Source organism: Cercospora kikuchii (genome assembly GCF_019650295.1).
Source record: "Cercospora kikuchii DNA, contig_00001, whole genome shotgun sequence".
In the NCBI taxonomy this organism is placed as follows: Eukaryota; Fungi; Ascomycota; class Dothideomycetes; order Mycosphaerellales; family Mycosphaerellaceae; genus Cercospora; species Cercospora kikuchii.
Window position 1 is genome coordinate 425,206 of NW_025408582.1, and position 13,969 is coordinate 439,174.

At 51.5% G+C, this 13,969-nt stretch overlaps 4 protein-coding genes across 4 annotated transcripts; 2 read left to right on the forward strand and 2 right to left on the reverse strand.

The window, feature by feature from the left end:
* Window positions 1-4,631: 4,631 nt before the first annotated feature.
* Window positions 4,632-6,291, forward strand: CKM354_000012500 (uncharacterized protein; the record flags this gene model as incomplete). Its single annotated transcript, XM_044795208.1, has 2 exons — window positions 4,632-4,809; window positions 4,871-6,291. The coding sequence occupies 2 exons, from the start codon at window positions 4,632-4,634 to the stop codon at window positions 6,289-6,291; spliced, it is 1,599 nt and encodes a 532-aa protein (XP_044651143.1).
* A 660-nt stretch (window positions 6,292-6,951) lies between these two features.
* On the reverse strand, window positions 6,952-8,769 carry CKM354_000012600 (uncharacterized protein; the record flags this gene model as incomplete). The annotated part of the gene is made up of 1 exon (XM_044795209.1): window positions 6,952-8,769. One exon carries the CDS (start codon window positions 8,767-8,769, stop codon window positions 6,952-6,954), a length of 1,818 nt encoding a protein of 605 aa, XP_044651144.1.
* A 1,231-nt stretch (window positions 8,770-10,000) lies between these two features.
* CKM354_000012700 (uncharacterized protein) lies at window positions 10,001-10,360 on the reverse strand (the record flags this gene model as incomplete). The annotated part of the gene is made up of 2 exons (XM_044795210.1): window positions 10,001-10,246; window positions 10,316-10,360. The coding sequence occupies 2 exons, from the start codon at window positions 10,358-10,360 to the stop codon at window positions 10,001-10,003; spliced, it is 291 nt and encodes a 96-aa protein (XP_044651145.1).
* Window positions 10,361-11,813: 1,453 nt separating this feature from the next.
* CKM354_000012800 (uncharacterized protein) lies at window positions 11,814-13,439 on the forward strand (the record flags this gene model as incomplete). Its single annotated transcript, XM_044795211.1, has 1 exon — window positions 11,814-13,439. One exon carries the CDS (start codon window positions 11,814-11,816, stop codon window positions 13,437-13,439), a length of 1,626 nt encoding a protein of 541 aa, XP_044651146.1.
* Between the last annotated feature and the right edge of the window lie 530 nt (window positions 13,440-13,969).

Genomic DNA, 13,969 nt, shown 5'->3' on the forward strand with positions numbered 1-13,969 from the left:
GAAATGAAGCTCCTTGTGCTCCTCACAGCCCTGTCGTGCCTGACGGCTGAAACTATCGCCGATGCATGCAGTGGCCCTATCAAACCTGAAGCTATCCTCATCAACGGAGACGCCATTAGCCTACACTACGTCCTGAGCCTCGGGCTCGGAACAACCAGGAAAATCACAGATAAAGCCGAATATTCAATCCATGCGCGAAACTTTCCGAAGACGGGGAATATTGATGTCCACCTCAAGGCTTTTCTCGACGGGAACGGAGTCTTGATATCACACTGGCAGAGCGATCCGCCTCAGGGTAGTAGGGGAGTCCCAACACAAATGTGGAGAGTTCGGGTAGGGCCGGGGCAGGAGGCCTTTCAATGCATGAACCTTGGCAAGATGGGGACTGGATTTTGGTATGCGTCTCTTGAGAACTAATTGCAATGTTTTGTGTACATCTTGTGTCGCACTCAGAGTGCCTCTCATGATTGCCCTATGTAGCCCAATCACGTTCTAGATACCTCAACCACGCGAGGACTTCAGTGGGAAGAACCCATGTTATAAGACTGAGTTTCGTCTCACATTCCTCGACGCCCAAAGCACGCGCTGAGCTGGAAGAGGTGCACGAAGCTGAGTGATGTGGTTGTATTACGCTTAGTCGAACGCGAGGTGAAAATACCGTCGGGCAATAGAAAGCGCCTGCTCCCTTGTTGCATTGTTCGAGTGCATCGAGTCTCTCGCTATTGACGGAGAGGCGGTGTTTCATTGTTAACGAGTTGAATCTGTATCAGAGGCACCGATGCTCGAGAATGACCACGCCCGAACCGCCAAGCTTTGTGCGCTTCCGTGCTGGATGGAAGAGTCGTCTCTTGAAATCGATGTAGGGATATGCACTCTACAACTGGAAGTGAATGAGCCTCGAGCAGTTCTGCCACGCGTTCTTCCGCACAGAACAGCATCAAACTTGCAAGCTTCGGCAGCAAGATCTCTCTTTGACAACACTTCAAGCTGGTTCAAATGGAACGCTGACAACACCCGCGACGGTAGCCAGAATACGAGCACCTTCCGCCAGTGTTGGAGTTGGAGCTTGTAAGACACGGGCTGCATATTTGCTGGCTACTTTGCAGGGCATGCCGTTGCAGGTAAACTGAGGCGACCCTAGTCAGTCCACAGGGAAAGACGTCTTCCAGGGGAGCTCTGTATAAATCATGGGCTTCTTACTGTTGGCTCAAGGTGAACTCTCGATCGTCGTTGAGTTACGTCCTGTGTTCTGCATTTGAGTTTCGTATAGCATGGTACGTCTCGCTTACTGGGCCTTTGCAACTTTTATGGAAACCGACTTAGGACAGCCTTTTAACAGCAGAGCCACGAAGGGCCTTTAGATTTGTTGAATCATATTTGCGCGTGACAGATTGTATTCCAAACTACAAAAGTCAAATGTGCCGAATGGGGCATCGAAGCGTTTCCACGATAGTCGAGGACAAGTGATTGTAGGCATTTCGAGGCTTGTGAGATTATCGTGTTAGCAGCATGGCCTGTGAAGGAGGATTAAGCTTAACATGGCTGAGCTCGAGGTAGACGTACATGACCCTGGACAGCGGGAGTTAATATCAAAATATGCCAAACTACCTAGAACACGAGAATATCCGAGCGTTGGATTTTCAGAACACGAGGGCAGCTCAATTATGCACATATCCCTGCAGAGAAGACGTGCGACGCTAGAGGTACGCTGCAATCTCGGACATTCGGACAGTACGCGGCGCATAACACGTTATGTCACTAATTGGTACGACCCAAGGAAGCCGTCGGGTAATATGTACAACGAGGCATGGTGTGTGTACCTTGCAGCCACCCACATTAGCTATAGAGACAACGTGGCCAGGTTCTTCTAGCGGCGAGTGGGATTCGCGCTGTCGCTACTGGCACTGCAATCTGTAATCAAATTCTCCGAATGGACACTTGTCAGTCAGAAAGGGCTGCTTCGAAACTCCTCGAACCTCTGGTTCGATCAATCGACCAACGGGAGTCTCACGTCATGCACAATTTAGTATGTAGGTGCTACTCATGAGACTGATGCCGTGTGAACACTCCTTGCTCAACAATTTGTCGAAGGGCATTTTCAGAAGTGCAAGGCCAATGCCTAAGTGCCCAGTCTCTTGATGAACACATCAGGTCGACCTGGTCAAACCTCAGCTGTTGATCCGCTTGAAAGATATGGACGATTGACGGACGATTGGACGACGAAAGCTCGTCATCAGGTGCGGACTCTAGCAACCACAAAGAGGCCGCAAGAATCAATCAGCAACTACTGCACAAAACACGCCGCGCAAAATAGGCTGCCCTTGAGACGAGACAGGTCTGGTTATACCTTCAGGCCACTTTGGGATCAGGAAAACCTCCCACCTGGCCTAAAGAACAATCAAGAGGAAAGTTTATGGTCTAATGAGATCGCATAAGCGTTAGCCTACAGGCAGGCCCTCGGGAACCTTTGTATCAAGACTTGTGTGCGCTCCATGCCTAGAATACAAACTTTCAACGTGTCCAGTGAAACATCACGGTATGGCCATTGTAACTAACAGATTTGGAGGCCACGGCACTCACGCCATACAGAGGGATCCAGTTTTGATCACTCAACCGAGCATTGGGGAAAGAAATTCATGTCTGTCTGCACACGAATCCCACTAACTCCCTTTTCCCTTGTATCACGACCGCTTCGTCTCTCACTATCACTTCGCAGGTGCGGAGCGACTAGTAGGAAGCGCGACCTGTCTTGCTTTCGCACGGGCGGCCAGTCAAGATCGTTCATCCAGCGCAGGAAAATTCTCAAGATGGATACGTCATCTTCTGGCCAAGGATTTCCTTCCAGGTCTCCAGCTTCAGAAGCATTCTTCACCTCTGAGTTTCTGGCATCGATCCTAGGCCACCTCGATGCCGAACAGCTCGCCCACGTCTTTCTCGCATATTTCAACGCTCTCCCAGTAGCAAAGCAGTATCCAACCCTCCATCGTCAATTATTCCTCGAGCAAGAGCCTGGACCCATCCCAAATCGCTGCAGAGTCAATCCGCTCTTCGCAATGATCCTGCAAATCTTCCATCGGTAGCCCGTAAATGTCTTCAGCGCTCCCATCGTGTATGCCGACTGAGGCTTCCAGTTTACGATCGACAGAACCATCTTCCGAACACCCCCAACAGACGCTGAATGGTACTTGCTCGAAAGTCTGCGACCACCATTGCAAGAGATGCTATTCGCTCAAGCCACCGGTCCCCTGGAGATCTGGCCACGAAGGGGACCTCTTAATGTCGAGCCGAAAAGCGATTATGGCCGGGATCACATCACATTCGAGATCCCTTATGTATGTGAGAACGAGAAATCTGTTCGGAATGTGCTGAGTACTATACTCGAATTGGAAGTGCAGTCCAGAGTGAAATACAAGATCGCATCGCAGGAAAATAATGTGGATTATGTTCTTCATAATGGACGCATCGGGCTTGCGAACCTTGCAGATGTTGTGAACTACGTGGGGAAAAACATCGACTGCACGGCATTGCGGCTCCAGGTCAAGAGTGGTACATCCCACCTCGTGATGAAGATTTCTTGAAGGGTATTCATCGAGACCCTGCTGCGGACTATTCAGCAGAAGCCGTACTACATAGAGATCATGTGGGTCCGACAATGCAAAACTACCAATTTCATGGTGTAAGAGGCTGGAGAGGATTCGAGACGATGCATAGATTGCTGGAAGTATCGCCCGCTTCGTATGACGAGCAGAGTTGGAAGTGTTGCGGCTCGGAGACTTTTATAAGCTTGCGAGGGCTGGAAGCGCTTTTCCAATGTACGTGGAACCTGGAATTAGGGCAGAAGATAAAAGCACTATCGCCACCTAGGAATTGATAAGAAGTTGGTCAGGAAGAACTCTATGGCTCTTCTTTTACCAAGCTTGGAAGCGGTGAAATGTTCTGCAATAGCGGCCACTTCTCTATTGCGATACCTATCGCCGCGGACTTGGAGGATGGGGCTCGGGGGTAGTCATGGAATTTCGGGCTCCTTTGCCTTTCAGATCTGATTGAGCGTTGCAGGTTCCAGATCGGCTCGAAGAGGTGCGGTTCCCCGCGGAGTACCGAGCCACGTTTGAAGCCGGCACTCCACTCCGGTTTCTGCAAAACGCCACTACGGTACGAATGTGCTTTTCTACCATCACGAAGCTGGTCGGCGACTGGCGGCGAACGATGCCTATCTCAACTGAGGGTCATACTCGGCTGTCATATCCTCATCCACTCTTCTCCATACCAAGACTACTCCCAAAGCTCTGACAACACAGATGACGAAGGTTCTTCCCGCCTCCAGATGGGGTCGTTGGTCAAATCTGGGGAAGCCTTGGCTGTCGCATGTTGAACCAGGCTATCTTTGCGGAGAAATTTGCCATTGAGTGCACTCCACGAGGCCACGAGCGGGGTGTGGCGTTCATGGCATTGGCAACGTGTGCCTGCCACGATGTTGGGCGACTAGGACTTAAATACAACCAGGAAGTCCAGATCTTTGGTACTCTTTCTATCTCCAAGCACTCCAGCCTTTTGGATCCTGCAACTAGGATCAATTCCCTTACATTCTTTGCATACCTTGACTCCAGCATATTCTCGCATGCTGAGACACCATGGCTACCCACGATGAGAAGAAAGGGCAGCAGTGGACCACAGAAGAGCAGATTGAAGACCTGAAGGAGCGTGAGACGTTCGATGAAATCACGGCGCTCTCCGGCATTGAAGCGACAGCGGCATCAAGAGCCGCATGGCTCATATCCATCACTGTATCGCTAGGTGGTTTCCTCTTCGGTACGTGCAACATTGTCCCACAATCCAGTCCAGGTCGAGTACTGACACCAGGGTGGCCTAGGTTATGATACTGGATACATCTCCTCGGTCCTCGTCAGCATCGGTACATCTCTCGGCCACGAACTTTCCTCCAGCGAACAAGAACTCGTTACATCCCTCACCTCAGGCGGCGCTCTCGTGGGTGCTGTTTTTGCCGGACTCGCAGCTGACAGACACGGCCGTAAATGGCCAGTCTGGGGAGCCTGTATTGTCTTCGTCATCGGCACAGTTCTACAAACAGCCGCTTACTCCGTCGCTCAATTCGCAGTTGGAAGATTCGTCGTTGGCCTGGGAGTCGGCTCTGCAGCGATGATCGTGCCTGTTTACATTGGTGAGCTTGCACCTGCCAAGTACCGTGGTAGAATGATCGCTTTCAACAATATGAGTGTCACCTTCGGCCAGCTCGTTGCCAGTGCAATCGGTGCTGGACTTGCAGAAGTACCAGGCGAAGGTTGGCGAGGGACTGTCGGTATCGGAGCTTTCCCAGCAATCGCGCTGGCAATCATGTTGTTCTGGTGTCCGGAATCACCTCGTCAACTCGTGGCCCATGGCAAGACGGATGCTGCTGAAGCAGTTCTTCTTCGACTTTATCCAACTTCAACACACGAGCAACGCATCGCGAAAATCCGTTCCATTGAGGTTTCCATCGAGGAGGCTACTTCAAGCTTGGAACGGGAATCTCTCTGGGTGGTATTCAAGCGTATTTTCAATACACCTGCCACCGCGCGTGCCGTTCTTACTGCATGTCTCATCATGGCCATTTCCCAGCTCGGCGGTTTCAACACTCTCATGTACTATTCCGCCACGCTCTTCGCCATAGTCGGCTTCAAGAACGCCACGGCAGTCGCCATCGTCGTCTCCGGCACCAATTGGATCTTCTCCGGAGTGAACCTGGTATTGGTGGACAGATTTGGACGCCGCATCCTTCTGGTCGTCTCAGTCGCAGGCATGTCGATTTGCATGATGATCGCTGCGATCGCATTTCACTACATTCCCATCAACCTCAGCACCCTCGAGCTCGAAACGGACGACGCAGGTTGGGCGGGAATTGTGGTTCTCGTCACGATTATCTGCTACGTAGGATTCTACTCATCTGGTGTTGCTACTATTGCTTGGATCGGGACCGAGCTGATTCCATTGGAAGTTCGTGCTCTTGGAACTATGCTGAATACCGTCACTTGCTGGTCTACGAATATCATTATCGCCTCGACTTTCTTGTCTATGATGAAAGGAATCACACCTTCGGGAGCATTTGGATTTTACGCCGGTATTTGCTTCTTTGGCTGGGTTTTCATCGTGTTCTGCTATCCAGATGTAAAGGGCATGCCACTTGAGACTATTCGACATGTGTTTGAGCATGGCTTCGGGCTGAAATACTCGAGGCAGTGGCAGAAGGACAACAAGCATTTGGCTAAAGCTAGCCAGGGGACTTTTGGCCACTAAGTACTCAACTTTATTATGCAGAAGTGTATTGTTCAAATCGAAAGCTCCAGTCGCGCTTTCCAACAATCAATAAGCTGCTCTTCTTTGGTCAAAACTACTAGGCATCGGATCAACGTGAAATGAACATTATTTAGCCCTGACATCTTGCATTATCACGGCAGGAGGATTAGATCGTACGAAGATGTGCTGAGCGGATATTACACAGCCTGAGAATGAGATCCAAGATGTCACAAGAAGTGAGACCATGTTAAAGCACACCATGCGCACGAGGCTAAAAATTACGAGATCTGACACCAATCTCATACGTCGTGAAGCTGTCAGCATCGCTTCGACAAGCTCGAGCTACTCACAATGTCCGCGATCCATGGTGAGCGGCTTCGTGCGCTCAGATATCAAGGAGGACGCCCGAAAAATACGTCTGCTTTGCAGTGCGACAGTGAGCCCAATAGACAGAGCGTCGGCTGCAGGAAGTCATTTTAGAGACGTAGATCCAGTAAGTCATTCTTGTCGCAAATAGCTAAAAGGGTATATCAATCTCGGGGTATCATAATGCGCAGTACCAGTCTTCATCACCCATCCATTACATCGTGTCCTCATTCCATCATGCCAATCCGCACCCATTTTCAACCTCTTCATCCCCACTTTCTTTTTTGTCCTCCTCTAAAGCGGCCCCTCCGCACACCCACAAACACTCCTCGGCTTCCTACACCTCATACACAAACTCCCACCTCCTCCCGGCGGCGCAACCGGCGGAGGCGAATGTTCTTTCTCCTTCTCCTTCTTCTTCTTCTTCCCCTTCCCTCCCCCAAAACACAGCGCCCAACAACATCCCAGCAACAACCCCAAAAGAATCAAAATCACAAGCACAAGAATGACAATCGCCCACCAAGGCGTATCGTTGATTTCAACTCGTATTGCTTCGTTTATGGGAGAGGAACCATTATTAAATTCATCTCCGAAGAAATTTATGATTGTACCGCTGATTGTGCGGTTGAGGTAGTTGAGGTCGGTGGTGTTGAGGGAGATTGTGGCGTTGAGGTTTAAGGTTGAGTTGGGGCTTGAGAAGAAGTTTTGGAGGTCGAGACGGAGGCGGTTGGAGATTGTTTCGGTGATGTTGGTGAGGGAGCGGTCGATGAGGGAGAGGTAGGTGGTTTCGAGGTAGCCGACTATGAGGTTGTAGGTGTTGGTGCCGTTGTTGTTGTTGCCTCCATCGTTGCCACCGCCGCCGCCGCCGCCACCGCCAGTGTTGTTGCAGCAGATGTATTGGGTGTCGTTTGATGGGAGGTAGATTGTGGCGGTTTGGCCGGGTTCGGTGATGGTGGTGATTGATGGGTAGAAGGAGGTGATGGTTGCTGTTCCTCCTGGGACGTAGACTGTGTCTGTGACGTTGCCATCGCCTGCGGTCACTGTGACTACGCTTGGGAAATATTGCGTGACTGTAGATCCGGGATTCGTGGTGGTGCTCACGCTCAAAACATACGATGTCACTGTTCCTGTGCCGCTGGGTATGTATTGCGTCTCTGTAGATCCAGCATTTGTGGTCGTGCTCACGTTCAAGAGGTATGAAGTAATTGTTGCAGTGCCGCTCGGAAAGTACTGAGTCTCCGTCACTGTGCCATTTCCTGCTGTCACCGTTGTCACGCTCGGCAAGTAGACGAGAGAGATGTCCGTCACAGTATTGGTCGTTGTGGAGAAGTTTGTAGAAGTGACAGTCTGGGTGGCTACCGTGGTAGTCGAGGTCGATGTTGCCGAGTACAGAGTAGATGTGATAGTCGTGTTGGCCAGAGTTCTTGTGGTGAGAATAGTAATCGTAGCGTTGTACTTGTTGATGTACGTCGTCCCACCTCCGCAGATCGGTGCTCCTGTCGTGATTGTTCGATCGCTGTAAATCGTAGAGACCTCAGATCTCGTGACTGTTGCAGGCGGCTGGGTGATGTAGCTGGTGCTCGTAATTGTTCCGCCGGAAGTCACTGTAAAGGTATTTGTGATTGTTGCAGCAGGCTGCGTAATGTAGCTAGTGCTGGTGACTGTACTGCCAGCCGTCATTGTCAAAGTGCTGGGATGGCATGGCTTGTCGGGACAGACTGTGGTGGTATATGGGTTTCCATGTTTCTCCTTGTAGACAGTAGTTGTCGAGGGATAGCATTGCGGATGCTCGGTGACGGTGGCTGTTGTAGGATGGCAATACTTCTGTCCTTCTGTTATGGTGACTTTTGTGGCAATCGTAGATGAGATCGTCACAGTGATATGCTTTGGACGACCCGTCTTCGTCACAGTGTACGTTGGACACTCGGGACTGGCTGGATAGGTAGGTGGAGGACCATATTCGTGCCCGGCATGGCTTCTGGCTGTCGCCGTTTCATGCCCATCTTGGCCGTGTTCTGGCGCATACTGATCGTCGTGGTAGCCAGCTGGAGGATGATTGCCAGCTGACACTAAAGCAGCAGCGCACAGCAGACCAACGAACGCAGTATACATTCTGCTCAAGCCCACACGCTCCCTCAGCACGCGTATTCAGATCAGAAACACATCGCCAACCCTCGAGACCCGACGAGTGCGCCAGACGCACATTTCAACTCAGCTCGCGTCAAAAGCAACAGGCTCGCATTTCGCATCACGTCGAAGGCGCGAGGTGCCGACAACGCATCTCCATCGCGTCCTGCGTTCGTCCATAGGGCTCACCACCCGGCGGACACGCGTGTGATGGGTCCTGCATTGGTTCCTGCAGACCATGTGCTGTGACATCGGGCAGGTGAAAGCGAAGCCATTGGCGAGAGCGGATGGCTGGGAGCTGCATAAATCAAGCAAAAATACAACCACTCTGCATTCAAGATGAGAGCAATTGCTGGAAGTGGAAGTTGTTGTTTTTGCTTGGCGAGCGGCGGTGACAGAATCGTGCATTTCGACGTGGCGTTGTGGCTCGAGCTTGATGTTCCTGATTGAGAACTGACTTGACTGTGTCGATCTTGTGATAGTGTGATCCTTTGGGATGTGTTGTCAAATTGATGTCCAATGTATCGTATGCTGCTGAGTAGTGCAAGTCAGTTCGTATCGAATGTTGGTTTTGCTGAATTCTCTGCTCGTCTGCCATCATCAATTCGGTATTCAGCCAGCCACATTGCTGCAAGACGAGCGCCATGCGTCAACCCATGGTGGTGGGCTGAGAGCTTCTCAGCTGAGCTTTACAAAACTTCAAGACGTTGCTCCAGCAAGATATGTACCATGTGCGCTGTGTCGGAAGCTGATGCCTGTGTTGGTGCGAGACCGACAAATGCTTCCCTTCTCGGTGCGCTGGCGAGATCGCTAGTGTACGCAGTGCTGCGTGTGTGCTCTCTCCAAGACGTCTCATGCTTCGCAATCAATTCTCAAGACATAGCCTAGACAGCCGAGCAAGCTGTCCGCGCAGGGGCTTGAGGTGGCGGACAGGCGAGGTGTGTGCTGCAGGCGATGTCGTGTACATAGCTTGAGAGCTCTAAGCATTGTGCATCTCGGCAAAGCTCTACTTGACCATGCTTACATCCAGACCATTGGCAGGTCCTGTGTCCCAAAGCTCTTTCGAAGCTCCTCTGTATGGTGATCATCTCAAACCGTCATTTGACCGGCGTGTGACATTACGGCCCTTCCAAATTCATGTATACCTCTTTGCCCATACCCATGTATTTCATGCTTCCATATCGCCATATGCCTGTGCGTTCCCTCTTCTGCTCCCTCATTGCTTATTCAACCCATTGGGATCTCCTTCCTGCGCAGCCTTCTGCAACTGAGCCGTAGTCATGGTCGAATTCGTGTTCTGAAGCTTCTGCTTCGCAGAGGCCGGAGCAGGAGCGATGGCAGTGTCTGGAAGGTTTGGCGCATTCTTCTTCAGCGCTGGATCGAAGGTGCTGCGGAAGTGTGTGCCCAGTCCTGTCAAGTCGGATGGCTCGGGTTCGTGAGTCGGATCCAAGGCTTCGATTGCCTGGGGACGGGTGGGTCAGCTCAGGAAATACTTCGGGATCATCTGGAGGGATGTTGTGGGGTTTCTTACCGTCTTGGACTCGACTGTCTTTGCGAGTTCTTCTTCTGAAGGCATTTTGGCTGCGATTTTTTGGGTTTCGCTCGTGGAACTGCGAGGTTCTGTTGAATGTGTCTGGGAAGGCAGCATTTGAGGCATTGAACGTGGCTTGGCAGGCACCAGCACGATGACCTCATTCCACGCGTCTTCCCCTTTCTTCACTCCTTGATACAACTTCATTCCATGTCTATCGACAGATCATCGGGTATCTGCACCAATGGCCGCCTCTTGAACGCGCAATGTCGTGAAGATCTTTCCAGGATGATCAAGTCTCAAGCTCGCGAAGTGAGATCCTGCCATGGATGAGTATTGTCGCAGGAGTGAGGAACATGATTGCAAGAAACCTGGCATTCAGCATCCACGATAGCCTCGCCGGAAGAAGAGCCAGACGAACGACTGCAGAGGATGGAATGTCTTACTCGTATCTCAGCGAGTGGCTTCACGCAGCACTGAACGAACTCTGGCTCCGTGGCTGTCATAACGGCATGGCCAGCACTGGCAGATTATCACGCAGAAAGCCAAGCACTTCTCGAAGTCGACAGCCATTCGATCATGACACCCGCGTGGCCTTGCTCTGAGACACTACGCCATCAGCGATCGAGGCCTGGCCGTATCCATGCCGACCACGAACCGTTCAACGGTCGGCCAGCCGCGTGGCTATGGGAGATTGCGCCATCAATTCCCCGCCAACTATCCTACACTTGTCTTGACTTCACCTTTCTGACACCAGGACTGGATTGAACCAAACTTCTGCATTTGATTGGTGTCCCGGTGCCTTGCTGGATTGCTCATTCAAGACTTTATGCGCGGACTATGTAGCCATGGCGGGTAGCTGGCGCGATCAATCTGCTCGCATGTCGACACGTTTAGACGTTACCTCCGTTGCACCGGCCAGTCCCACCACGAAGTCTGGAATAGCCATCACCCAGCAACGATAAATGCGACAACGCTCACCAGACTCGTTACATTGCCTGCCGATAGCGACGGGGAGCCTCTTTCCCTGCCACTGTGCGTCATATGTGTTCACGAGTGCCAATCCACAATCGTTTCCAAGATCTTCGCCACGATGGTCACGGCCCTGCATGAAGCGGTATCCACAGGCTTGCCAGATTCGTCTTTCCGCGTGATCTCGAAGCCTTTGTGTTCATGGTATTGGAAAGCCATCGCTCGATGCAAAGACATCGCGGCGTATTTACGGACCAAAGGTGATACGAGGCTCTGAATCTCTACGCCTCTCGACATTGCACTCCTAACGGTATTGCGCTCTCGAATATATGGCGTGCAGCCGCTGCGATTTTTTAAAGACCTGCCATCTCATTTCCTCTTCACATCACAGCCTCTAGTCCAGAACAACGCAACCTGCCACTTCGTCTGCCACATCTGAAGAGTCAACCATAACACATAAAAGCAGGCTCCATCACTCCAGATCGTCAGTACAATCATTCCAACAGTCTGAATGCGCATGCTAACAATGCACAAATTTCTGTCATTACCACTGCTACTCTTGCTGCCCTGGTCACATACAGCAGCAGCCATACCACTCTTCGTTCGCGATGAGCCATGGGCAGGGAACCAAACATCCCTAGGCAACCAAACACTCACAGGCAATGAAACATTCAGAGGCAACGAAACATTCACACCTGAGGTCTTGGTCCGCGACTACAATACACTCAATGCTACCACCTGGAATGGACAAGAGGTTCCACGATTTCTTCTGGGCGGCAATGTCAGAACCGTAGGACAGTATGCCAACGGCACGACATATGTCATCGAAACTCCTTCCAGGAACAATAACACCGGCAACACCACTTTGACAAGCGGAACTGGACGCCTTATACCCTTTCCACCTCCCAGACTTTTGGCAGCAGCGAACAGCACACGCACGAATAGGACCGCGCTTCCTCCCGATGCTGACGAGCTTTCCAAGGCAGCAGCAAACGGAGTTCTAACTCTCAGCATCGTAAACAAGTGGCCGAGCGAGAACTTACTCGTCTACGTCTCCGGTCTGGACACCAAAGGTGCTCTCGTCATGCTTGGCCAGGATGGCAAGTGGATGAACCCTACCACCAGTTCAGCAACGCCTGAGCCGGTGAAAGGATCCATCGCCATTCCTCTAGGCAAGCCCAATTCAACATTGACGTTGACGCTTCCCGGGTACATTGAGAGTTCCCGTGTTTGGATTGTCGACGGCAAATTGGACTTTTTCGTCGTCGCGACGCCCAACGGACCAGGTCTCGTCGAGCCAGCCGCAGTCAATGCCGCGGATCCGAACTCTCAGAGGAACTACGCCTTTGCAGAGCTTTCCTGGGCCGCAGCATACGGCCTCTACGCCGACATCACCGCAGTCGACTTCGTCGGCCTACCTCTCGGCATCGAGCTCGAAGAAGCCAACAACGCCAAACACTCCATCCTCGGCACTCCCTCCAACGCAGCCGACCACCTCTGCGACGTCCTCAAAACACAAGCTGAGAAAGACAAACAACCCTGGGACCAACTCTGCTACCGCGACTCCAAGAACAAACTCGTCCGCGTCCTCGCTCCCTCAAATCTCATCTCCCAAAAGCCAGACGCTTTCAAAGGCTACTTTGACCGCTATGTCGAAAATGCCTGGACCAAATACGCCAACGAAGACCTCATCATCGAAACCCAAACCGACGCCGGAAAGGTCCCCTGTCGCGTCAAAGATAACCTCCTCCAATGCAAAGGCGACAATCGCCCCTACGCCAAACCCACCGCATCTGATATCATGGGCTGCAACACCGGTCCCTTTGGCATCCAATCCGGTGACAACGGCGTCCATCTCGCCGTCGTCCCTCGATTATGCGCCGCTTTCCATCGAAGCACACTGTTCCTCAAAGGCGGTAATGTCCAACCTGGACTGAGTCCGAAGGATTATTACCGAACGCCGAAGAGTGGACCGAATAGCAATATGCCTCCGAAGAATTATTATTCGAAGTTCGTGCATGAGATTGAACATGAGGGCCGCGGGTATGCTTTTGCTTATGATGATGTTACGCTCAAGGGGGAGTGGGATCAGAGTGGGTTGGTTGCTAGTCCGCAGCCGAGGTTGTTGAGGATTATTGTGGGTGGGACGTAAGTATTGATTTATGGTATGAGGGGAGAGAGTTCGGATTGGATTCTGGGTGTTATGATATTATGAACTTTTACGATGTTGATGAATTAATGATTGGGGTGGTATATGAGGAACAGGTTTCTGGGATAGATTGCATTGATGGAGGAGGTTTTGGTCGTCAGCATGGAACATACGTATAGAATGAACATGGGCGAATTCCAACTGTTATATGCTCAAGGTCATTGACGCCACAGTTCCTGTGCAACGATACTGCAACCTCTCTAGCCTTTCAACATCGAAGCTACCTTACCCATTCGGACCGCTGGGACCTCATGCTGGTCTCCGATGCCGTAAGAATAAATCTCGGACATCGTTCAGGGCATACGGCCGTTCACGATAAGACGGCTCGTTGTGTGCGGATTTTTAGTGGTGGATGTTTCAATCCATTGTCTTTTGTACGTTCGGTATCATGTCTTTGTGTCTGCACCATCCCTTTGTCCTCTTCCATTGCGCTGAGACTATGCCATTATCCTCGTCCCCAGAGGTGTTCTGTT